At 54.8% G+C, this 21,435-nt stretch overlaps 2 protein-coding genes across 3 annotated transcripts in view; one reads left to right on the top strand and one right to left on the bottom strand.

Annotated features, from left to right (window-relative positions):
• Window positions 1-5,984: 5,984 nt before the first annotated feature.
• On the bottom strand, window positions 5,985-16,813 carry ankrd40 (ankyrin repeat domain 40). The gene is made up of 5 exons (XM_068003804.1): window positions 16,483-16,813; window positions 12,147-12,295; window positions 10,380-10,619; window positions 8,371-8,552; window positions 5,985-7,298 (listed from the first exon to the last, which is right to left on the bottom strand). Exons 1-5 carry the CDS (start codon window positions 16,611-16,613, stop codon window positions 7,158-7,160), a joined length of 843 nt encoding a protein of 280 aa, XP_067859905.1. The 5' UTR covers window positions 16,614-16,813; the 3' UTR covers window positions 5,985-7,157.
• Window positions 16,814-21,208: 4,395 nt separating this feature from the next.
• Window positions 21,209-21,435, top strand: part of luc7l3 (LUC7-like 3 pre-mRNA splicing factor) — a 26,137-nt gene continuing 25,910 nt past the window's right edge. For both annotated transcript variants that reach the window (XM_068003803.1, XM_068003802.1), the window contains exon 1: window positions 21,209-21,373. In XM_068003803.1, coding sequence (XP_067859904.1) covers window positions 21,275-21,373 — 99 coding nt within the window. In that variant the 5' untranslated portion in view covers window positions 21,209-21,274. The remainder of the gene's footprint in view (window positions 21,374-21,435) is intronic.

The raw sequence follows: 21,435 nt of genomic DNA, 5'->3' as shown, positions 1-21,435 counted from the left end.
CGCTCACTGCGGCTCTGGGAGCTGATTCCGGTCTGGCCCTGATTAGCCCCGACACATTGATCCTTCTACACTGCGAGAGGCTCCCACTTCCTGCTGGCTGCTTGCCTTCCTTTTACAGGTGCCCTGTGATCTCTCCTCGGCTCGACTGGAACCTGAGACCCCACATTCCCAGCTCGGCGACCAGCGAGGCCTGAGACAAGGCCTGTCACAGAGTGAATTACAAACCGGCCCAGGCACCCTGGGGTTAGGGGGCCCTCGGCAGGCCCAACACATTCAACGCTGCCTTTGTCTGCCTCCAGACCTTGGCTCTGACCGAAACCAAGAACAGAATTCATTTCTCGAGGGATGTTGCCTCCAATACCAGACACGAGGAGACGGGCAGTCATTGGAGTCTCTCTCTCCTCCATTTTCCACTCTGGGTAGGGGAGGGAGGGGAGAGGGGGGAGAAGTGGGAGAGGAGGGGGAGAAGAGGGAGGGGAAGGGGAGGGGGAGAGAGGAGAAGGGAGAGGAGGGGGTAGGGGGTGGGAGGAAAGAGAGGGAGGGGAGGGGGGAAAGTGGGCGAACGGAGGGGGAAAGAGGGAGAGAGGGGGGGGAGTGGGCGAGCGGAGGGGGAAAGAGGAGGGAGGGGGAGAAAGGGGTGAGGGGGAGGGGGGAAAGTGGGCGAGTGGAGGGGGAAAGAGGGAGGGGGAGAGAGGGGTGAGGGGGAGGGGGGAAAGTGGGCAAGTGGAGGGGGAGAGAGGGAGGGGGTGGGGAGGTGGGGGGAAAGTGGGTGAGTGGAGGGGGAGAGAGGGAGGGGGTGGGGAGGTGGGGGGAAAGTGGGTGAGTGGAGGGGGAGAGAGGGAGGGGGTGGGGAGGTGGGGGGAGGGAGGGGCGATCACTCCTCCAATGGTTACCTGTAGTTGGCAGTCCTCGTTCAGGCTGCTGGAGGCTTGGTGTTGGGCGCTAGGCCGCTCATTTACATATGGGCGGGGCCTAGTGCCACCAGGGATGTCAGAAAAGTAAAGTAAAATTAGAGCCGGGCCGTTCAGGGGTGAAATCAGGAATCATTTCTTCACACAAAGGGGAGTGGAAATCTGGAAAACTCTCCCCAGAAAAGGCTGTGGATTCTGGGGGTCAATTGGAGCTTTCAAGACTGAGATCGATAGATGTTTGTTGGGTGAGGGGATTGGGAGATATGGAGCGAAGGGGGGTAAATGGGGTTGAGGTAGAGATCGGTCCTGATCTAATTGAATGGCGGATCAGGCTCGAGGGGCTGAATGGCCTTCTCCTGTTCCCATGTTCTGCTGTTGAAGGTAGAGTGGGGATTAGGGTTAGGGTCCTGTCAGATCAATCGAGGTCTGGTGGGTGAAAGGGGCCCGCCTGCCTGTGTCTCAGTCTCCGCTCCTGTACGTGTTAATACAATTAGACAGAAGGGAAGAAAATTGGACAGAAATTAAAAATATAATGAACTGATTGGCAGGAGGGAAGCTGATCGATGAGCAGGGAGCAGGGATTGTGGTCAGGGTCCTGTGTGTGTGTTTGATCAGTGAGAGGGTTAAATGTGCAGCCACTAACCCTGAAATTACCTCAATTCTCCAATAGAACATCCTAATCTTTCTTCACAATAGAATATTTATTGCAGAGGGATGAAGTAATTATTGTGTGTAATCGTATTACTGTGTCTGCCTGCAGACACCAGCTCAGGAATAATCTGATTCCCAGGCTCCCGATACCAACAATAACCCTGTGTGAGCTTGCTCCAGCCCTGGTATGCGATTAGCACCAGTGAACGCCTGGCATCACACTCGGCAGTGCTGGCAGACTAGGCATGGGTGAAACAGTCAGTCCCTGAGGCCAGGTCCTGGTGGGGGGGCAGCCAGGGCATGAGGTAGCTTCTCGCCCATTGCCCATAGGGCAGGTGCCCACACCACAGACCTGGGGGAGAGCACAGACACGGGCCCAGCAGCCAGTCTCAGCCTCGGTGTTGGCTTTTGCTGTGCCCGCCACCAAGGCTCCTCTGACTGGCCCATTCCTGACTGGACAGGTCACAGGTCACAGGTCGCAGGTCACACTGCCCCAATCTGCAGCCTGCCCGAGGTCAGAGCCTGTTAATTTCAGCTGCTGAGCTTCACATTTTGCCTTTTCACTTCTGGGACTAAGTGGAGGGAAAATGAGGCAAGAAATAACAAATAAATGTCCCCATCTCAGATGTACTGACTCTCACTGGGGTACAGTTCCACAGGCACTGACCCTCACTGGGGGACAGTCCCACAGGCACTGACCCTCACTGGGGGACAGTCCCACAGGCACTGACCCTCACTGGGGGACAGTCCCACAGGCACTGACCCTCACTGGGGGACAGTCCCACAGGCACTGACCCTCACTGGGGGACAGTCCCACAGGCACTGACCCTCACTGGGGGACAGTCCCACAGGCACTGACCCTCACTGGGGGACAGTCCCACAGGCACTGACTCTCACTGGGGGACAGTCCCACAGGCACTGACTCTCACTGGGGGACAGTCCCACAGGCACTGACTCTCACTGGGGGACAGTCCCACAGGCACTGACTCTCACTGGGGGACAGTCCCACAGGCACTGACTCTCACTGGGGGACAGTCCCACAGGCACTGACTCTCACTGGGGGACAGTCCCACAGGCACTGACTCTCACTGGGGGACAGTCCCACAGGCACTGACTCTCACTGGGGGACAGTCCCACAGGCACTGACTCTCACTGGGGGACAGTCCCACAGGCACTGACTCTCACTGGGGGACAGTCCCACAGGCACTGACTCTCACTGGGGGACAGTCCCACAGGCACTGACTCTCACTGGGGGACAGTCCCACAGGCACTGACTCTCACTGGGGGACAGTCCCACAGGCACTGACTCTCACTGGGGGACAGTCCCACAGGCACTGACTCTCACTGGGGGACAGTCCCACAGACACTGACTCTCACTGGGGGACAGTTCAAAAGGGAATTTTACATATAGCTGAAAAGGAAAATTTGCAGGGCTACGGGGAAAGAGCAGGGCAATGGGACTAATTGAATCGTTCTTTCAAAGAGCCAGCACAGGCACAATGGGCCGAACGGCCTTCTGTGCTGTGGAATTCTATGATTCTATTAGGAGGGTGACTAAAAAACATGTTCAAAGAAGTGGGTCTTAAGGAGGGACTTAACGGACGAGAGAGGGGTGTAGAGGCGGAGAGTTTTAGGGAGGGAATGGACAATTTACAGATCAATCAGCTACAACATTGCAGAGTTTGCTGGAATGATGCAGGATATGGCCCCATGTCTAATGGGAATCGCCTATGTAAACCCGTCACACTGTAATTGCACAATTTGACCAATGAGTGGCTGCCCCACAAATTGCTCAAAAGGTTTCTGAAAATGTTATTTTAGCTGAAATTTGTTTTTTGATAATTTTCCTCAGTAATTCAATGTGAGGTGATACAGTTGGGAGGCAGAATAAGGAGAGGAAATATAAGAAATATGTACAAAACAATAAAACTGTAAAAGGAGTGGGGGAGCAGAGAGAGTTAGAGACTGTGCTACACAGATCTTTAAAGGACAAGTTATAAAACTGTGGGGGAAAAAAGTGTAAGGGACCTGAGGTTTTATAAACAGGTGTCTGGAGAACAAAAACGGAGGTAATGCAGAAACTGTCCAAATCATTGGATGGGTTGCTGTTGGAATATTGTGCCCAGTTTACTTTAGGAAAGAAAGAACTTGCATTTCTACAGCATCTTTCACGGCCTCAGGATGTCCCAAAGTGCTTTACAGCCATGAAGTACTTTTGAAGTGTAGTCACTGTTGTAATGTAGGAAACGCGGCAGCAAATTTGCGCACAGCAAGATCCCACAAACGGCACTGTGATAATGACCAGATAATCTGTTTCAGTGATGATTGAGGGATAAATATTGGCCCAGGGCACTGGGGAGAACCCCTTGCTCTTCTTCGAATAGTGGTCATGGGATCTTTTACATCCAGCTCAGAGGACAGACGGGGCCTCGGTTTAACGTCTCAACCAAAAGATGGCACCTCAGACAGTGCAGCACTCCCTCAGTGCTGACCCTCCGACAGTGCAGCGCTCCCTCGGTACTGACCCTCCGACAGTGCAGCGCTCCCTCGGTACTGACCCTCCGACAGTGCAGCGCTCCCTCGGTACTGACCCTCCGACAGTGCAGCGCTCCCTCGGTACTGCACTGAGAGTGTCAGCCCGGATTATGGGCTCAATTCTCTGGAAGGATGTTGAGGCCATGGAGAGAGTGCAGAAGTGATTCATGGAACCTGTACTGCAGAGAGAAACAGGACAGGAGAATATTAAGAGGAAGAAAACCCCAGTTGCCCAGTTTTAATCGTTTCTGGAGCGACAGACTGTAAATAACAGGTTAATAATCCACTCGCTGCACAAGCCCATCAGACAAGGGTGCTGATCACTCTGGGGAATGTTACAATAGGGAGATTGTTGTGTGTGAGTGAGAGGTGATGGTCTCGTGGGACCTACCTCACCGATCACATGCTTTCCTGTCCCGTGTAGCTGAGGTGCTCAGTCTGAGCAGAGATCGGGGGCAGGCTGGGGGATTTCTGAAACTCTTAATTCGATGCAATAATGTCAACAAACATCAAACGAACTGAAAACGATTAGCTGAAGGCTGCAGTCAGCTGACCATCCAGAAAGGACAGTCACAGGTTCCAGTCTGTGCTGAGATAACTGACCATCTAGAGTGGACGCCCAGGGCAGGTACAGCACGGATTAGACACAGAGTAAAGCTCCTTCTACACTGTCCCGTCAAACACTCCCAGGGCAGGTACAGCACGGGTTAGATACAGAGTAAAGCTCCCTCTACACTGTCCCGTCAAACACTCCCAGGGCAGGTACAGCACGGGTTAAATACAGAGTAAAGCTCCCTCTACACCGTCCCATCAAACACTCCCAGGGCAGGTACAGCACGGATTAGACACAGAGTAAAGCTCCCTCTACACTGTCCCATCAAACACTCCAGGGCAGGAATAGCACGGGTTAAATACAGAGTAAAGCTCCCTCTACACCGTCCCATCAAACACTCCCAGGGCAGGTACAGGGTTAGATACAGAGTAAAGCTCCCTCCACACTGTCCCATCAAACACTCCCAGGGCAGGTACAGCACTGTTTCGATGTAGATTAAGGGCCGATTTTCCCATCTCCTGTGCCCCAGTGCTGTACGCTGTGTCCCGGAGATGAACTCCTCAACACCTCAAGTTTCCCTCCCAATCTGACCGCTTACTCCTGTCCTGTTAGCTGTGAGAATTTGGTGTAATGAGGAGAGTTACACAAAGTACCAGATTAGCGAGGAATTCTGCATTCCGGAAATAATAATTACAGATTTAAAATCGTGGGCTGTGACTGATCTGCTTAGTGTGGCCTGCTTCAGACTGCGACAGTCCCACCAGGAGTAGCTGCTGTCCTGCCCCAGACTCGGCCTCACAATCCCAGCCCCACACTCAGAGATTAGCATCTGCGTGGGAACCTCGTGTCTTCACCATCTCTGCTCAATCTTACAAAAATCTACAGGAGAGCAGGGGTTACAAGTGAATCATTCCCTCTGACCCCGTGTGCTGTACATGTACAGGAGCTGACACTGAGACACACACGGGCCGTACAGTACCAGACAGGAGTGAATTGTTCCCTTTGACCCCGTGTGCTGTACATGTACAGGAGCTGACACTGACACACAGGCCATACAGTACCAGATGGGAATGAATCGTTCCCTTGCGTGTTAATGTTTGACCATATATCGCACCTTCTGTACAGCAGCTCCCTTTGCTGGATGCTCCAGTATTCAGTGCCATACACACATACACCCAACATATACATACAACCATACACATATACACTTTCAGCCATACACATATACACACACAGCCCTGCCCTGGGTGTGTGCCATACACATATACACACAGCCCTGCCCTGGGTGTGTGCCATACACATATACACACACCGATAGAAATGTTGGTCCCTCCAAGCATGCAAAACGTATTTTATTAATTTTAATAGTTAATATGGTGTCAAATCGTAATTATAACAGTTTTGAAAAAGTGCTGTAGAATATCAAATGAGTAAAGGGAGAGGTTTATATAAAAATAGCAATCTCTAAATGCATAGGTTGAGTGAGTGTTGGAGCCTGCACCAAATCTACCAGTAAAGGTGGGTTGTGGGTGGTGTTACAGAGGGACCTGGGGCTCACCACCAGTAAAGTTCAATAAAACATCTGAGATGGTAAAAAGCAGAAGAGAAAGACAAACGGAACAATCTCACCTCGGACACTGAGCAGGCAGCAGGACACTGCAGGAGCTCAGGATGATGGGAGTGTGAAGAGGTCAAAGCTCTGATGATGGAGTCATCAGTCGAGGGAGGCTGGATCAGTACAGGCACCTTCACACTCGGGTCTGACACTTGTGTTGGTTTCTTGAACCACACGGCTGATATTAGACCCCCGTGTCCCCCAGATCACACTCTGTCCCCGAGGGCCACTCATTGTGGATTCCCAGCCCTGCCCTGGGTGTGAGAGGCTAGTGTTCTGAGTCTGTAACCACCCCCCCCCCCCCGCCCCACTGCCGGATTGGGGGGGGAGGGGGGAAAGAGGGGAAACAAGATGGTCAACACTGTTGAGCCAGAGGAGACTGTCCGCACTCTGGTGAACTCACTTCAAAACCTGTCAGGGCCCCTCTGATGAACAGAGAAGGGTCGGGGAAAGGGAGTGAGGCAGGTCGGGTTCTGAGGGAACGGGAATCACCCCATCCCATAGGGAATCGGGAGGATAATCCTTCTAAAGGGGTGTCCTTCACCAAACACCCTCCCTGCTGCCTGCAGCCCGACACCTTGTCTGGGACTGCCAGGGTGGGACGAGGGGGGCCAGACTAGGGGGTCTTGATATATTTCATTCGATATTATTGGTGCTGTATTAGGAGAGGCAGATTAAAGCCTTCATTCTTCCCTAAAAGTGGTGTTAGTGACTGTCCAGTAACCATGGAAATTAACCTGGTAATCAACACATCACGAGGGAGGCCATTGTACCCACTCTGAGCCCTCCCCCCTCTGATGAAGAGGGCAGGGGGTGGCAGCGTTTGGTTCACATTGAGCAGCTGAGATGATCCCAGTCACAGTTCCCCTGTGGGTTGAGGCCAGCAGCAGATCTAATATGTCAGTGTTGCTGCTCCCGGATTGTAACAAGGCCTCTCGGTGAGGGCAGTGTGCACGGAATTCGAGGTCGTCTCGTCCTTGTGTAAAACAAGCTCCAACTCCTGGAAATTCTGAAGCCTCATAACTTCTTTATCCTAAAAAATCAATGCATCAAACTTTAAGTGTGTGAATCTAAATAGTATTAGAATTTTATGTTACAGCGAGGGGTGTGGGGTATATCAGAGTGTTAGAGTGAGGGGTGTGGGGTATATCAGAGTGTTACAGTGAGGGGTGTGGGGTATATCAGAGTGTTACAGTGAGGGGTGTGGGGTATATCAGAGTGTTACAGTGAGGGGTGTGGGGTATATCAGAGTGTTACAGTGAGGGGTGTGGGGTATATCAGAGTGTTACAGTGAGGGGTGTGGGGTATATCAGAGTGTTACAGAGAGGGGTGTGGGGTATATCAGAGTGTTACAGTGAGGGGTGTGGGGTATATCAGAGTGTTACAGTGAGGGGTGTGGGGTATATCAGAGTGTTACAGTGAGGGGTGTGGGGTATATCAGAGTGTTACAGTGAGGGGTGTGGGGTATATCAGAGTGTTACAGTGAGGGGTGTGGGGTATATCAGAGTGTTACAGTGAGGGGTGTGGGGTATATCAGAGCGTTACAGAGAGGGGTGTGGGGTATATCAGAGCGTTACAGAGAGGGTGTGGGGTATATCAGAGCGTTACAGTGAGGGGTGTGGGGTATATCAGAGTGTTACAGTGAGGGGTGTGGGGTATATCAGAGCGTTACAGAGAGGGGTGTGGGGTATATCAGAGCGTTACAGTGAGGGGTGTGGGGTATATCAGAGTGTTACAGTGAGGGGTGTGGGGTATATCAGAGTGTTACAGTGAGGGGTGTGGGGTATATCAGAGTGTTACAGTGAGGGGTGTGGGGTATATCAGAGCGTTACAGAGAGGGGTGTGGGGTATATCAGAGCGTTACAGAGAGGGGTGTGGGGTATATCAGAGCGTTACAGTGAGGGGTGTGGGGTATATCAGAGTGTTACAGTGAGGGTTGAGGGGTATATCCGAGTGTTACAGTGAGGGGTGTGGGGTATATCAGAGTGTTACAGTGAGGGGTGTGGGGTCTATCCGAGTGTTACAGTGAGGGGTGTGGGGTATATCAGAGTGTTACAGTGAGGGGTGTGGGGTATATCCGAGTGTTACAGTGAGGCACTGATTACCTTTCTTAACAGGGTGTTGGGCAGTTTCCTGATCCTTTCCACTTGTTCCGGCTTAACATCGAGCTCCTGACAGCTGACCGTGAGCAGGGTTCGGTACGTGAGCTCCCCTCGATCGAGCTCCACCTCGATGAAGTCGTTGTCGTGAACGGCAGGATTCTGGATCCGAACCTTCAGCACCAGCTCTGAAAGGACAGGAAAGGAGTGGGTCCGAGGGCTGGGGTCCGAGGGCCACCGGGGTCCGAGGGCCACCGGGGTCCGAGGGCTGGGGTCCGAGGGCCACCGGGGTCCGAGGGCCACCGGGGTCCGAGGGCCACCGGGGTCCGAGGGCCACCGGGGTCCGAGGGCCACCGGGGTCCGAGGGCTGGGGTCCGAGGGCCACCGGGGTCCGAGGGCTGGGGTCCGAGGGCCACCGGGGTCCGAGGGCTGGGGTCCGAGGGCCACCGGGGTCCGAGGGCTGGGGTCCGAGGGCCACCGGGGTCCGAGGGCTGGGGTCCGAGGGCCACCGGGGTCCGAGGGCCTCCGGGGTCTGAGGGCTGGGGTCCGAGGACCACCGGGGTCCGAGGGCTGGGGTCCGAGTGCCAAGCTTCGAGCAGATAGTCTGCTCTTCATTCCCAATTTCTGGAATCTCTTTATGGGCCCATTCATTCTCTATCATAGCCTGGACTGGACTGGGGGAGTCTCACTATCAGGACACCACTTAAAGAGAATCTCACCATCTGGACCTGAGGGCAGGAGGCAACCATGTTGGTGTAAGACTGGAGTCACAAATAGGCCCAGACCGGGTAAGGACGGCAGGTTTCCTTCCCTAAAGGGACGTTAGTGAAACAGATGGGTTTTTAGGACAATCCGACAGCTCATGGTCACTTTCACTGACACCAGGCGCAGCGATACTGTGTATATTCGACAGGGTGTAACAGTCACTGTCCTGTGTATATTCGACAGGGTGTAACAGTCACTGTTCTGTGTATATTCGACAGGGTGTAACCGTCACTGTCCTGTGTATATTCGACAGGGTGTAACCGTCACTGTCCTGTGTATATTCGACAGGGTGTTACCGTCACTGTCCTGTGTATATTCGACAGGGTGTAACAGTCACTGTCCTGTGTATATTCGACAGGGTGTAACCGTCACTGTCCTGTGTATATTCGACAGGGTGTAACCGTCACTGTCCTGTGTATATTCAACAGGGTGTTACCGTCACTGTCCTGTGTATATTCGACAGGGTGTTACCGTCACTGTCCTGTGTATATTCGACAGGGTGTTACCGTCACTGTCCTGTGTATATTCGACAGGGTGTTACCGTCACTGTCCTGTGTATATTCGACAGGGTGTTACCGTCACTGTCCTGTGTATATTCGACAGGGTGTTACCGTCACTGTCCTGTGTATATTCGACAGGGTGTTACCGTCACTGTCCTGTGTATATTCGACAGGGTGTTACCGTCACTGTCCTGTGTATATTCGACAGGGTGTTACCGTCACTGTCCTGTGTATATTCGACAGGGTGTAACCGTCACTGTCCTGTGTATATTCGACAGGGTGTTACTGTCACTGTCCTGTGTATATTCGACAGGGTGTTACCGTCACTGTCCTGTGTATATTCGACAGGGTGTTACTGTCACTGTCCTGTGTATATTCGACAGGGTGTTACTGTCACTGTCCTGTGTATCCTGTAAAGGTGTTAATCGCTATCGTGTGCATTTTCTATAGAGTGTCACAATGATCATCGGTGTGTGTTTTGTGGGATGTTAGTCATTGTCCAGTGCATATTCCATACAGTAGAGTCGCTGCCTTTTATAACTTTGATGGGTGCTGCAGACGCTGTCCTACGTATATTGTGTGGGAGGTCACGGGGAAGTCAGTATCCTGAGTATATTCTATAAGGTCAGGTGTCAGTACATGAACACTGTGTAACGGTCACTACCAACTCACACATTCCCACTGCAGTGTGTGCAGGGACCGAGGATGTCCTCCCATTCACACCGTCTGTCATTCTGTCACGGTCCCTACCTCGCTGGTTTATGGGGAAGGCCCCAGTGAAGAAGAGCGGCTGGAACGTTGCTGGGGGTCCTGTTTGTGCCCCGTTCTGCAGCTGTAATGGCGGCGGTGGTGGTTTGGGGCCTGTTGGTGAGCAGGGAGCGCCATTGACCTGTCCGTTCTCCATGTACGGGAAGGGCGGGTTTACCAGATAGTTGGGGACAAATGGCAGCTCAGACCGTCCGTTCACCAAGGCCACCGAATCCTCATCAACTGCAGAAAGAGAAACCAGCAGTGAGACCCTTCATCATCCCATCGTCCCCACTCCGATCTCAAACACAACAACAACTTGCATTTATACAGTGCCTTTAACGTAGTAAAACGTCCCCAAGGCGCTCCACAAAAGTTTGGTCAAAGAGGAAGGTTTTAAGGAGCGTCATGAAGGAGGAGATAGAGAGGTGGAGAGGTTTAGGGAGGGAATTCCAGAGCTTAGGGCCGAGGCAGCTAAAGGCACGGCCGCCAATGGTGGGGTGAAGGAAACTGGGGATATGCAAGAGGCCAGAATTGGAGGAGCTCAGAGATCTGGGAGGGTTATAGGGCTGGAGGAGGCTCCAGAGATCGGGAGGGGAGGGGAGGGGAGGGGCCAGGGAGGGATTTGAACACGAGAACGTGAATTGTAAAATCGAGGCGTTCCCGGAGCAGGAGCCAGTATAGGGTCAGGGAGCACAGAGGGTGATGGGTGAACAGGACTCGGTGCGAGTTAGGATGCGGGCAGCAGAGTTTTGGATGAGCTGAAGTTTATGGGAGGAAGGTGGGAGACCGTCAATACACATTCGACCATGGAGAGCATTACATCTAGGAGGGAGGGAGGGAGGGAGGGAGAGCAATGGAGAGGGGGGGGGGGGGGAGGAAAAGAGAGAGAGAGAGAGAGGGAGAATGGGAGAGAGAGGGAGCAAGGGGGGGGGGGAAGAGAGAGGGAGCAAGGTGGGGGGGGGAAGAGAGAGGGAGCAAGGGGGGGGGGAAGAGAGAGGGAGCAAGGGGGGGGGAAGAGAGAGGGAGCAAGGGGGGGGGGGAAGAGAGAGAGAGGGCAAGAGAGGGAGAGAGAGGGAAAATGGGAGAGAGAGGGAAAATGGGAGAGAGAGGGAAAATGGGAGAGAGAGGGAAAATGGGAGAGAGAGGGAAAATGGGAGAGAGAGGGAGGGAAGAGAGAGGGAGGGAAGAGAGAGGGAGGGAAGAGAGAGGGAGGGAAGAGAGAGGGAGGGAAGAGAGAGGGAGGGAAGAGAGAGGGAGGGAAGAGAGAGGGAGGGAAGAGAGAGGGAGGGGAGAGAGAGGGAGGGAAGAGAGAGAGAGAGGGCAAAAGAGGGAGGGAGAGAGAGGGAGAGAGAGGGAATGGGAGAGAGGGAATGGGAGAGAGGGAATGGGAGAGAGGGAATGGGAGAGAGGGAATGGGAGAGAGGGAATGGGAGAGAGGGAATGGGAGAGAGGGAATGGGAGAGAGGGAATGGGAGAGAGGGAATGGGAGAGAGGGAATGGGAGAGAGGGAATGGGAGAGAGGGAATGGGAGAGAGGGAATGGGAGAGAGGGAATGGGAGAGAGGGAATGGGAGAGAGGGAATGGGAGAGAGGGAATGGGAGAGAGGGAATGGGAGAGAGGGAATGGGAGAGAGGGAGGGATACAGAGAGAGAATTTGGGACAGTGAAACAAACGTTAAAAAACAGGGACAGAGAGTACGAGCTAGACAAAGAAATGTGACACAAGATCGACAGAGCAAGGGGACGAATAAAAATTTCAGCGAGTTACCTCCTAATATTGCACGGATTTCCGGTTTCGATGTGAGTTCCGCTGCCCTTTCACCTTTGTTTGTGAGGATGTCTTTCTCAGCCCCAACAGTGAGCAGGTCGGCCACGATCTGGATGTGATTGCGTTTACAAGCCCAATGCAAACACGTCCTGCAATACAAGCAACATGATCACAGGATGGTCCACCACATGAGTCTCAGAAACAGCTGCACGCCAGGTGTTGGTGACAGGGTTTAGTCACTCTCCCACTGAAGGGGGGGCCATTAAATCATCCTGACACCATCAACAGGGAAATAAGGAACCAAGGGTGAAGACTTCCACTGTTCACTATTAATAGTGATCTCTTTAATGTATATTTTATTTACACTAGCTCACGATTTTGCTAGAAATCATTTCTGTTCATGATTTCTAAGTCCAAATACGCCACGAAAAGGCATTTCTACAGCGCTGTTCATGAGCTCAGGACGTCCCGAAGCGCATTACAGCCAATGGAGTTCTTTTGAAGTGTAGTCACTGTTGTAATGTAGGAAATGCGGCAGCCAATTTGCAAACAGCAAGATCCCACAAACAGCAATGTGATAATGACCAGATCATCTGTTTTTAGTGATGTTGGTTGAGGGATAAATATTGGCCCCAGGACACCGGGGAGAAACCACCTGCTCTTCTTTGAAATAGTGTCATGGGATCTTTTACATCCACCTAACATCTCATCCGAACGAGGGCACCTCCAACAGTGCAGTGCTCCCTCAATACTGACCCTCCGACAGTGCAGCGCTCCCTCAATACTGACCCTCCGACAGTGCAGTGCTCCCTCAATACTGACCCTCCGACAGGGCAGTGCTCCCTCAGTACTGCCCCTCCGACAGTGCAGCGCTGCCCAGTACTGGCCCTCCGACAGTGCAGCATTCCCTCAATACTGCCCCTCCGACAGCGCAGCGCTCCCTCAGTACTGACCCTCTGACAGTGCAGCGTTCCCCCAGTACTGCCCCTCCGACAGTGCAGCGCTCCCTCAGTACTGACCCTCCGACAGTGCAGCGCTCCCTCAGTACTGACCCTCCGACAGGGCAGCATTCCCTCAATACTGCCCCTCCGACAGGGCAGTGCTCCCCCAGTACTGCCCCTCCGACAGTGCAGCGCTGCCCAGTACTGGCCCTCCGACAGTGCAGCATTCCCTCAATGCTGCCCCTCCAACAGTGCAGCGCTCCCTCAGTACTGACCCTCCGACAGTGCAGCGCTCCCTCAGTACTGACCCTCCGACAGTGCAGCGCTCCCTCAGTACTGACCCTCCGACAGTGCAGCGCTCCCTCAGTACTGACCCTCCGACAGTGCAGCGCTCCCTCAGTACTGACCATCCGACAGTGCAGCGCTCCCTCAGTACTGACCCTCCGACAGTGCAGCGCTCCCTCGGTACTGACCCTCCGACAGTGCAGCGCTCCCTCGGTACTGACCCTCCGACAGCGCAGCTCTCCCTCAGTACTGCCCCTCCGACAGTGCAGCGCTCCCTCAGTACTGACCCTCCGACAGGGCAGCGCTCCCTCAGTACTGACCCTCCGACAGGGCAGCGCTCCCTCAGTACTGACCCTCCGACAGGGCAGCGCTCCCTCAGTACTGACCCTCCGACAGGGCAGCGCTCCCTCAGTACTGACCCTCCGACAGGGCAGCGCTCCCTCAGTACTGACCCTCCGACAGGGCAGCGCTCCCTCAGTACTGACCCTCCGACAGGGCAGAGCTCCCTCAGTTCTGACCCTCCGACAGGGCAGCGCTCCCTCAGTACTGACCCTCCGACAGGGCAGCGCTCCCTCAGTACTGACCCTCCGACAGGGCAGCGCTCCCTCAGTACTGACCCTCCGACAGGGCAGCGCTCCCTCAGTACTGACCCTCCGACAGGGCAGCGCTCCCTCAGTACTGACCCTCCGACAGGGCAGAGCTCCCTCAGTTCTGACCCTCCGACAGGGCAGCGCTCCCTCAGTTCTGACCCTCCGACAGGGCAGCGCTCCCTCAGTACTGACCCTCCGACAGGGCAGCGCTCCCTCAGTACTGACCCTCCGACAGGGCAGCGCTCCCTCAGTACTGACCCTCCGACAGTGCAGCGCTCCCTCCGTACTGCACTGAGAGTGTCGGCCTGGGTTGTGAGCTCAAGTCTCTAGCGCAGATTTCGCCCTTCAGTGCTTCCCAGAGTCACGGCTGGCACTTAATTAAGAGTTTTTAACCTTGCAACTGATAATTAATTAACAATGCAATAAACAACCCTACCTCCTTTTACCATCAGAAGATGCAAGAAGGTGTAAGAGGAATTTCAAAAATTCATCTTCTGATGGTAAAAGGAGGTGGGTCTGTTTATTGCAGTGAAACAAAGCAGGAGGCCTTGGGCCTCAGCTATTTACAATCTCTATTAATGACTTAGATGAAGGGACCGAGTGTCATGTACCCGAGTTTGCTGATGATACAAAGCTAGGTGGGAAAGTAAGCTGTGAGGAGGACACAAAGAGTCTGCAAAGGGATATAGACAGGTTAAGTGAGTGGGCAAGAAGGTGACAGATGGAGTATAATGTGGGGAAATGTGAGGTCATTCACTTTGGTAGGAAGAATAGAAAAACAGAATATTTTTTAAATGGTGAGAAACTATTAAATGTTGGTGTTCAGAGAGACTTGGGTGTCCTCATACAAGAAATACAGAAAGTTAACATGCAGGTACAGCAAGCAATTAGGAAAGCAAATGGCATGTTGGACTTTATTGCAAAGAGTAAGGCAGTTTTGCTACAGTTGTGAGCCAGTAGGGGAGTTAGAAGAAACATTAAGGGGTGTGATCTGGAGGTGGGACTGCGGAGGTTGAGGCGAGGTCCTGTTCTGACAGGACAAGTTTGATCTAACTTCTCCCCTATAAACGTATGATCGGATTGCCTGAGGGAGTTCCTGCATACTTCAGACATGTCTCCACTGAAGCAGCCTTGCTATCAGCCTGGTGGTTTATCTGTTCACAATATCACTCAGTCAGCTCAGCAGCAGGAGAACGCAGAGACTGCTGAAGGATGCCAGTGAGTCGGTACTGGCGATCGGTCAGTTAGTGGCGCAACTAAACTAACTATACTAAACTAAATATTGTGCCGGTGTCCTGGGCCAATATTTATCCCTTAACCAACGTCACTAAAAAAGGTTATCTGGTGTATATCTGATTGCTGTTTGTGGGATCTTGCTGTGCTGGGTTTCCTGCATTACAACAGTGACTACACTTCAAAAGTACTTCATTGGGCTGTAAAGTGCTTTGGGTCGTTCGGAGGTCATGAAAGGCGCTATAGAAATGCAAGTCTTTCTTGGCAGCGTATTTGAACTGAGAAATCACTTCCGTTCATGATTTATAGCAAAGTTGTGAGCATGTGTGTGTGTAAAAAATACATTAAAGAGGTCACTATTGATCGTGAACAGCGGAAATCGTCACCCTCTGTTCCTTATTTCCCCGTTAATGGTGTCAGGGTGATTTAATGGCCCCCCCTTCAGAGAGAGAGAGAGTGACTAAACCCTGGCAGTAGAGGCACAGCCCAGTGCCGAGCCTGTCTGGTCTCACTGAATGGACCCTGTTCTGCCCCCGTGCCCCCCGGGTGGGCGGTTATGTTGTTTTTTGGGGAGTTATTCCTTTCTGTCAAGGTGGGGGTTGGGGGTGGGAGTTTAGTGCCGGTGAGTCTCTGGAGCGGGGCTCGAACCCACGGCCGCCTGACCGGGAGGGGAAAGCGTTAATCACCGAGCCGCGGCTGACGCCTTCCCATCGACGTTGTGCCATTGTCGGCTGGCACTCTGTCCCCCTTCTCCCCCGATATACGGGAAGGAAACTCAGTGCCCCCCACACCGTGGGACCCGCCGGGGGGCGGTGCTGCTCCCCAAAGATCCCCCAACACCAGGCGGCCGCACAGTGAACGGGAAGAGCGACACGGAGCCTGGGAGTGAAAGGGCTTCGAGGTTTCTGATAGTTAATGAGACTACTCATAGTTAATGGGTTTGAATTTGCCGATAGTAAAGGGGTTTGAGTTCAGTAATAATTATATCTTTACTGGTAGTTAAGGAGTTTGAGTTTAGTAATTGTTAATAACTTTATTAGTAGTTAAGGGGTTTGAGTTCAGTAATAATTATATCTTTACTGGTAGTTAAGGGGTTTGAGTTTAGTAATTGTTAATAACTTTACTGGTAGTTAAGGGGTTTGAGTTCAGTAATAATTATATCTTTACTAGTAGTTAAGGGGTTTGAGTTTAGTAATAGTTAACATCTTTACTGGTAGTTAAGGGGTTTGAATCCGCTAATTATTAAAGCGGGGCCTCGGTCTGTCCCCGGGCCCGGCCCGGACTCACCAGCCGTTAACCGGGTTCTGTCCGTTGACTCGGGCCCCGCGGCCCAGCAGCTGCTGCACCGACTCCGAGTCCCCGACACTGCAGGCCTCCCGCAGCCGCTCGTCCAACTCCAGCCCCGGGTCCGCCGCCATCCTGCTCCCGGGCCTCGGCCTCGGCCTCGGCTCCTCCTCCCGCCCGGCTCCGCCCCTCCCCTGGCGGTTCCTCCGGGATTCAACCCGCGGGGTCAGTCCGCCCGGTCTATTCAACCCTGGGGGGCCTCACACCCCCACAGGGACCGACCCCCGGGGGGTGGGGTCAGGGGTCGGGGGTCAGGATGTGGAGGAGTGATTGAGGAGGTGGGGAGAGGATGTCCCGAGACACGGGGGTTCAGGGTTCGTTGGGGCAAAGTGCATGAAGGGGGGAAGAGGGGGTGGGGGTGAGGGTCAGTGCCGAGGGAGCGTCGGAGGGTCGGTACCGAGGGAGCGCCGCGCCGTCGGAGGGTCGGTACCGAGGGAGCGCCGCGCCGTCGGAGGGTCGGTACCGAGGGAGCGCCGCGCCGTCGGAGGGTCGGTACCGAGGGAGCGCCGCGCCGTCGGAGGGTCGGTACCGAGGGAGCGCCGCGCCGTCGGAGGGTCGGTACCGAGGGAGCGCCGCGCCGTCGGAGGGTCGGTACCGAGGGAGCGCCGCGCCGTCGGAGGGTCGGTACCGAGGGAGCGCCGCGCCGTCGGAGGGTCGGTACCGAGGGAGCGCCGCGCCGTCGGAGGGTCGGTACCGAGGGAGCGCCGCACCGTCGGAGGGTCGGTACTGAGGGAGTGTCGGAGGGTCAGTACTGAGGGAGTGTCGGAGGGTCAGTACTGAGGGAGCGCCGCACTGTCGGAGGGTCAGTACTGAGGGAGCGCCGCGCCGTCGGAGGGTCAGTACTGAGGAGGCGCCGCGCCGTCGGAGGGTCAGTACCGAGGGAGCGCCGCGCCGTCGGAGGGTCGGTACCGAGGGAGCGCCGCGCCGTCGGAGGGTCGGTACCGAGGGAGCGCCGCGCCGTCGGAGGGTCGGTACCGAGGGAGCGCCGCGCCGTCGGAGGGTCGGTACCGAGGGAGCGCCGCGCCGTCGGAGGGTCGGTACCGAGGGAGCGCCGTGCCGTCGGAGGGTCGGTACCGAGGGAGCGCCGCGCCGTCGGAGGGTCGGTACCGAGGGAGCGCCGCGCCGTCGGAGGGTCGGTACCGAGGGAGCGCCGCGCCGTCGGAGGGTCGGTACCGAGGGAGCGCCGCACTGTCGGAGGGTCAGTACTGAGGGAGTGTCGGAGGGTCAGTACTGAGGGAGCGCCGCACTGTCGGAGGGTCAGTACTGAGGGAGCGCCGCACTGTCGGAGGGTCAGTACTGAGGGAGCGCCGCGCTGTCGGAGGGTCAGTACTGAGGGAGCGCCGCGCTGTCGGAGGGATGGTTTTTCAGATGAGATGTTAAACTGATGCCATGGCCTCTATTTTGAAGAAAAGCTGGGGAGTTCTCCCACCACGGTGTCCAACATCACTAAAACAGATTATCTGGTCATTATCTCATGTTTGTGGATCTTGCTGTGCACAAATTGGCTGCCGCATTTCCCACACTACAACAGTGACTACACTTCAAAAGGTCTTAATTGGCTGTAAAGCTCTTTGGGACGTCCTGAGGTTGTGAAAGGCGCTGGAGAAATGGGAGTTCTTTCTTTTAAACTGGAATCAGTATCGGTCGATTCAGATCATTGTTGAGTGGATCCATGGTGTAGTTAATCACGTCTGGTGCCCGTCACTCCTCCAATCCCAGCTACTCCTCATGGTCGCCTTGGAGAGAGTGCAGAGATTGTTTACCAGGATGATACCAGGGATGAAGGACTTCAGTTATGTGGAGAGATGGGAGAAGCTGGGATTGTTCTCCTTAGAGCAGAGAAGGTTAAGGGAGACCTGGTAGAGGTATTCAAAATTATGAGGGGTTTTGATAGTTTCTCCCTACTTGCTCTGTTTCCTCTGGCAAGTGGGTCAGAAACCAGAGGTTAAAATAATTCGCAAAAGAACTAGGGGGGAAATTTTTTCACAGAGGGTTGTTAAGATCTGGAACACACTACTTTAAAGGGCGGTGGGATCAGATTCCATAGGAACTTTCAAAAGGAAATTGGACATGTACTCAAATAGGACTAATTTGCAGGGTTATGGGAAAAAGCTGGGGTGTGAAACTAAATTGAACAGCTCTTTCAAAGAGCCGGCACAGGCACAATGGGCCGAATGGACTCCTTCTGTGCTGTAAGGTATGTATATATTAAAAAAAAGAGTAAAATAGTCTTGAAGGTCAGAGGGTTTGGTTCACAAACCCACGATGACTCCGTTACTTGCGAGTATAAAAGGAGCCTCTATCAAATACTGCTTCTGTTAGGTTTATATTCATTGATAGATAAAGATCATCGATCAGACGAACCCTCTGCCTCCTGTATTGAAGTAAAAAGATAAGGACTGTCCGAACGGGGTGAACCCTAGAAAAGTTGGTTAATGCTGTAAAGAATCTTACAGCATAAAAGGAGGCCATTCGGCCCATTGTGTCTGTGCCGGCTCTCTGAAAGAGCGATCCAATTAGTCCCACTCCCCTGCTCTTTCCCCATAGCCCTGTAAATGTTTCATTTTCAAGTATTTATCCGATTCCCTTTTGAAAGTTATTATTGAATCCGCTTCCACCGCCCTTTCAGGCAGCGCATTCCAGATCATCATAACTCGCTGCATAAAAACCATTCTCCTCATCTCCCCACTGGTTCCCAATTTTCCAGTGGAAGCGATTATCGGGGGGAGTGTTGCCCCGAGTTACAGTGCGTGAACCCCCATCAGGGTGAAGTTATGGAGGAGGGGGGTTGAGGTTTGAGGGGTGAACTCCCTTGGTTACGGTGGGGGGGGAGGATTGGGGGGGTGAACCCCCTTGGGTTATGGTGGGGGAGGGGTGAACTCCCCCTGGGTTATGGGGGGGGTGAGGTTTGAGGGGTGAACCCCCTTGGGATATGGTGGGGGAGGGGTGAACTCCCCCTGGGTTATGGAGGGGGGTGATGTTTGGGGGGGGTGAAACCCCCCCTGGGTTATGGGGTTATGGGGGGTGAACCCCCCTGGGTTATGGGGTGATGGGTGGATGAACCCCCCTGGGTTATGGGGTGATGGGGGGGTGAACCCCCCCCTGGGTTATGGGGTGATGGGGGGGGTGAAGCCCCCTGTTTATGGGGTGATGGGGGGGTGAAGCCCCCTGTTTATGGGGTGATGGGGGGGTGAAGCCCCCTATTTATGGGGTGATGGGGGGTGAACCCCCCTGTTTATGGGGTGATGGGGGGGTGAACCCCCCTGTTTATGGGGTGATGGGGGGTGAAGCCCCCTGTTTATGGGGTGATGGGGGGTGAAGCCCCCTGTTTATGGGTGATGGGGGGGTGAAGCCCCCTGTTTATGGGGTGATGGGGGGATGAACCCCCTGTTTATGGGGTGATGGGGGGTGAACCCCCCTGTTTATGGGGTGATGAAGCCCCCTGTTTATGGGGTGATGGGGGGTGAACCCCCTGTTTATGGGGTGATGGGGGGGTGAAGCCCCCTGTTTATGGGGTGATGGGGGGGGGTGAAGCCCCCTGTTTATGGGGTGATGGGGGGGTGAACCCCCCTGTTTATGGGGTGATGGGGGGGGGTGAAGCCCCCTGTTTATGGGGTGAAGGGGGGGTGAACCCCCCTGTTTATGGGGTGATGGGGGGGTGAAGCCCCCTGTTTATGGGGTGATGGGGGGGGGTGAACACCCCTGTTTATGGGTGATGGGGGGGGGTGAACCCCCCCTGTTTATGGGGTGATGGGGGGGGTGAAGCCCCCTGTTTATGGGGTGATGGGGGGGGGGTGAAGCCCCCTGTTTATGGGGTGATGGGGGGGGGTGAAGCCCCCTGTTTATGGGGTGATGGGGGGGGTGAAGCCCCCTGTTTATGGGGTGATGGGGGGGGGTGAACCCCCCTGTTTATGGGGTGATGGGGGGGGTGAACCCCCCTGTTTATGGGGTGATGGGGGGGGGGTGAAGCCCCTGTTTATGGGGTGATGGGGGGGGTGAAGCCCCCTGTTTATGGGGTGATGGGGGGGGGTGAAGCCCCCTGTTTATGGGGTGATGGGGGGGGGGTGAAGCCCCCTGTTTATGGGGTGATGGGGGGGGGGTGAAGCCCCCTGTTTATGGGGTGATGGGGGGGGTGAAGCCCCCTGTTTATGGGGTTATCCGGGGGGGGTGAAGCCCCCTGTTTATGGGGTTATCCGGGGGGGGTGAAGCCCCCTGTTTATGGGGTGATGGGGGGGGGTGAAGCCCCCTGTATATGGGGTGATGGGGGGGGGTGAAGCCCCCTGTTTATGGGGTGATGGGGGGGGGGGGTGAAGCCCCCTGTTTATGGGGTGATGGGGGGGGGTGAAGCCCCTGTTTATGGGGTTATCCGGGGGGGGTGAAGCCCCCTGTTTATGGGGTGATGGGGGGGGGGTGAAGCCCCCTGTTTATGGGGTTATCCGGGGGGGTGAAGCCCCCTGTTAATGGGGTGATGGGGGGGGGTGAACCCCCCTGTTTATGGGGTTATCCGGGGGGGGGGAAATTGGTTGCAGGGAATCGGGGGACGAATAAGCAAAAAAAACCACAATCTGGACCACGTGACGAACACGGGGTTGAGGCTCGGTTCAGGCGCGCTGTGGGCCCGCCCCTTGATCGGCGAGAGGACCCTCAGGCGCGCCGAGGGCAGCGGTGGGCGCGGTGTGTTGTGGGAGCGGGTCGGGGCCGGCGCCATTTTGCGGAGCGCGGGCCCGGAGCGAGGATGTTGTCGAACGCGCAGCTTCTGGACGAGCTGATGGGGCGGGACCGCAACCTGGCCCCGGACGAGAAGCGGCAGAACGTCCGCTGGGACGATGAGAGCGTGAGTCCCGCGGGCCCCGGCAATTTCGCTCCTAGGAGGGGAGGGGGAACCGGTTACTTCAA

The sequence above is a fragment of the Heptranchias perlo genome, chromosome 23 (genome assembly GCF_035084215.1).
Source record: "Heptranchias perlo isolate sHepPer1 chromosome 23, sHepPer1.hap1, whole genome shotgun sequence".
Taxonomy (NCBI): Eukaryota; Metazoa; Chordata; class Chondrichthyes; order Hexanchiformes; family Hexanchidae; genus Heptranchias; species Heptranchias perlo.
The sequence above is the reverse complement of the archived record's forward strand: the minus strand, read 5'-3'. Positions and strand labels throughout refer to the sequence as shown.

Coding starts and splice junctions, on each gene's coding strand:
- ankrd40 (XM_068003804.1), bottom strand. CDS start 16,613: ATGGCGGCGGACCCGGGGCTGGAGTTGGACGAGCGGCTGCGGGAGGCC. Junction 12,296..16,482: donor CAGAACCCGGTTAACGGCTG/GTGAGTCCGGGC, acceptor CTTGTATTGCAG/GACGTGTTTGCATTGGGCTT. Junction 10,620..12,146: donor AATCCGTGCAATATTAGGAG/GTAACTCGCTGA, acceptor CTCTTTCTGCAG/TTGATGAGGATTCGGTGGCC.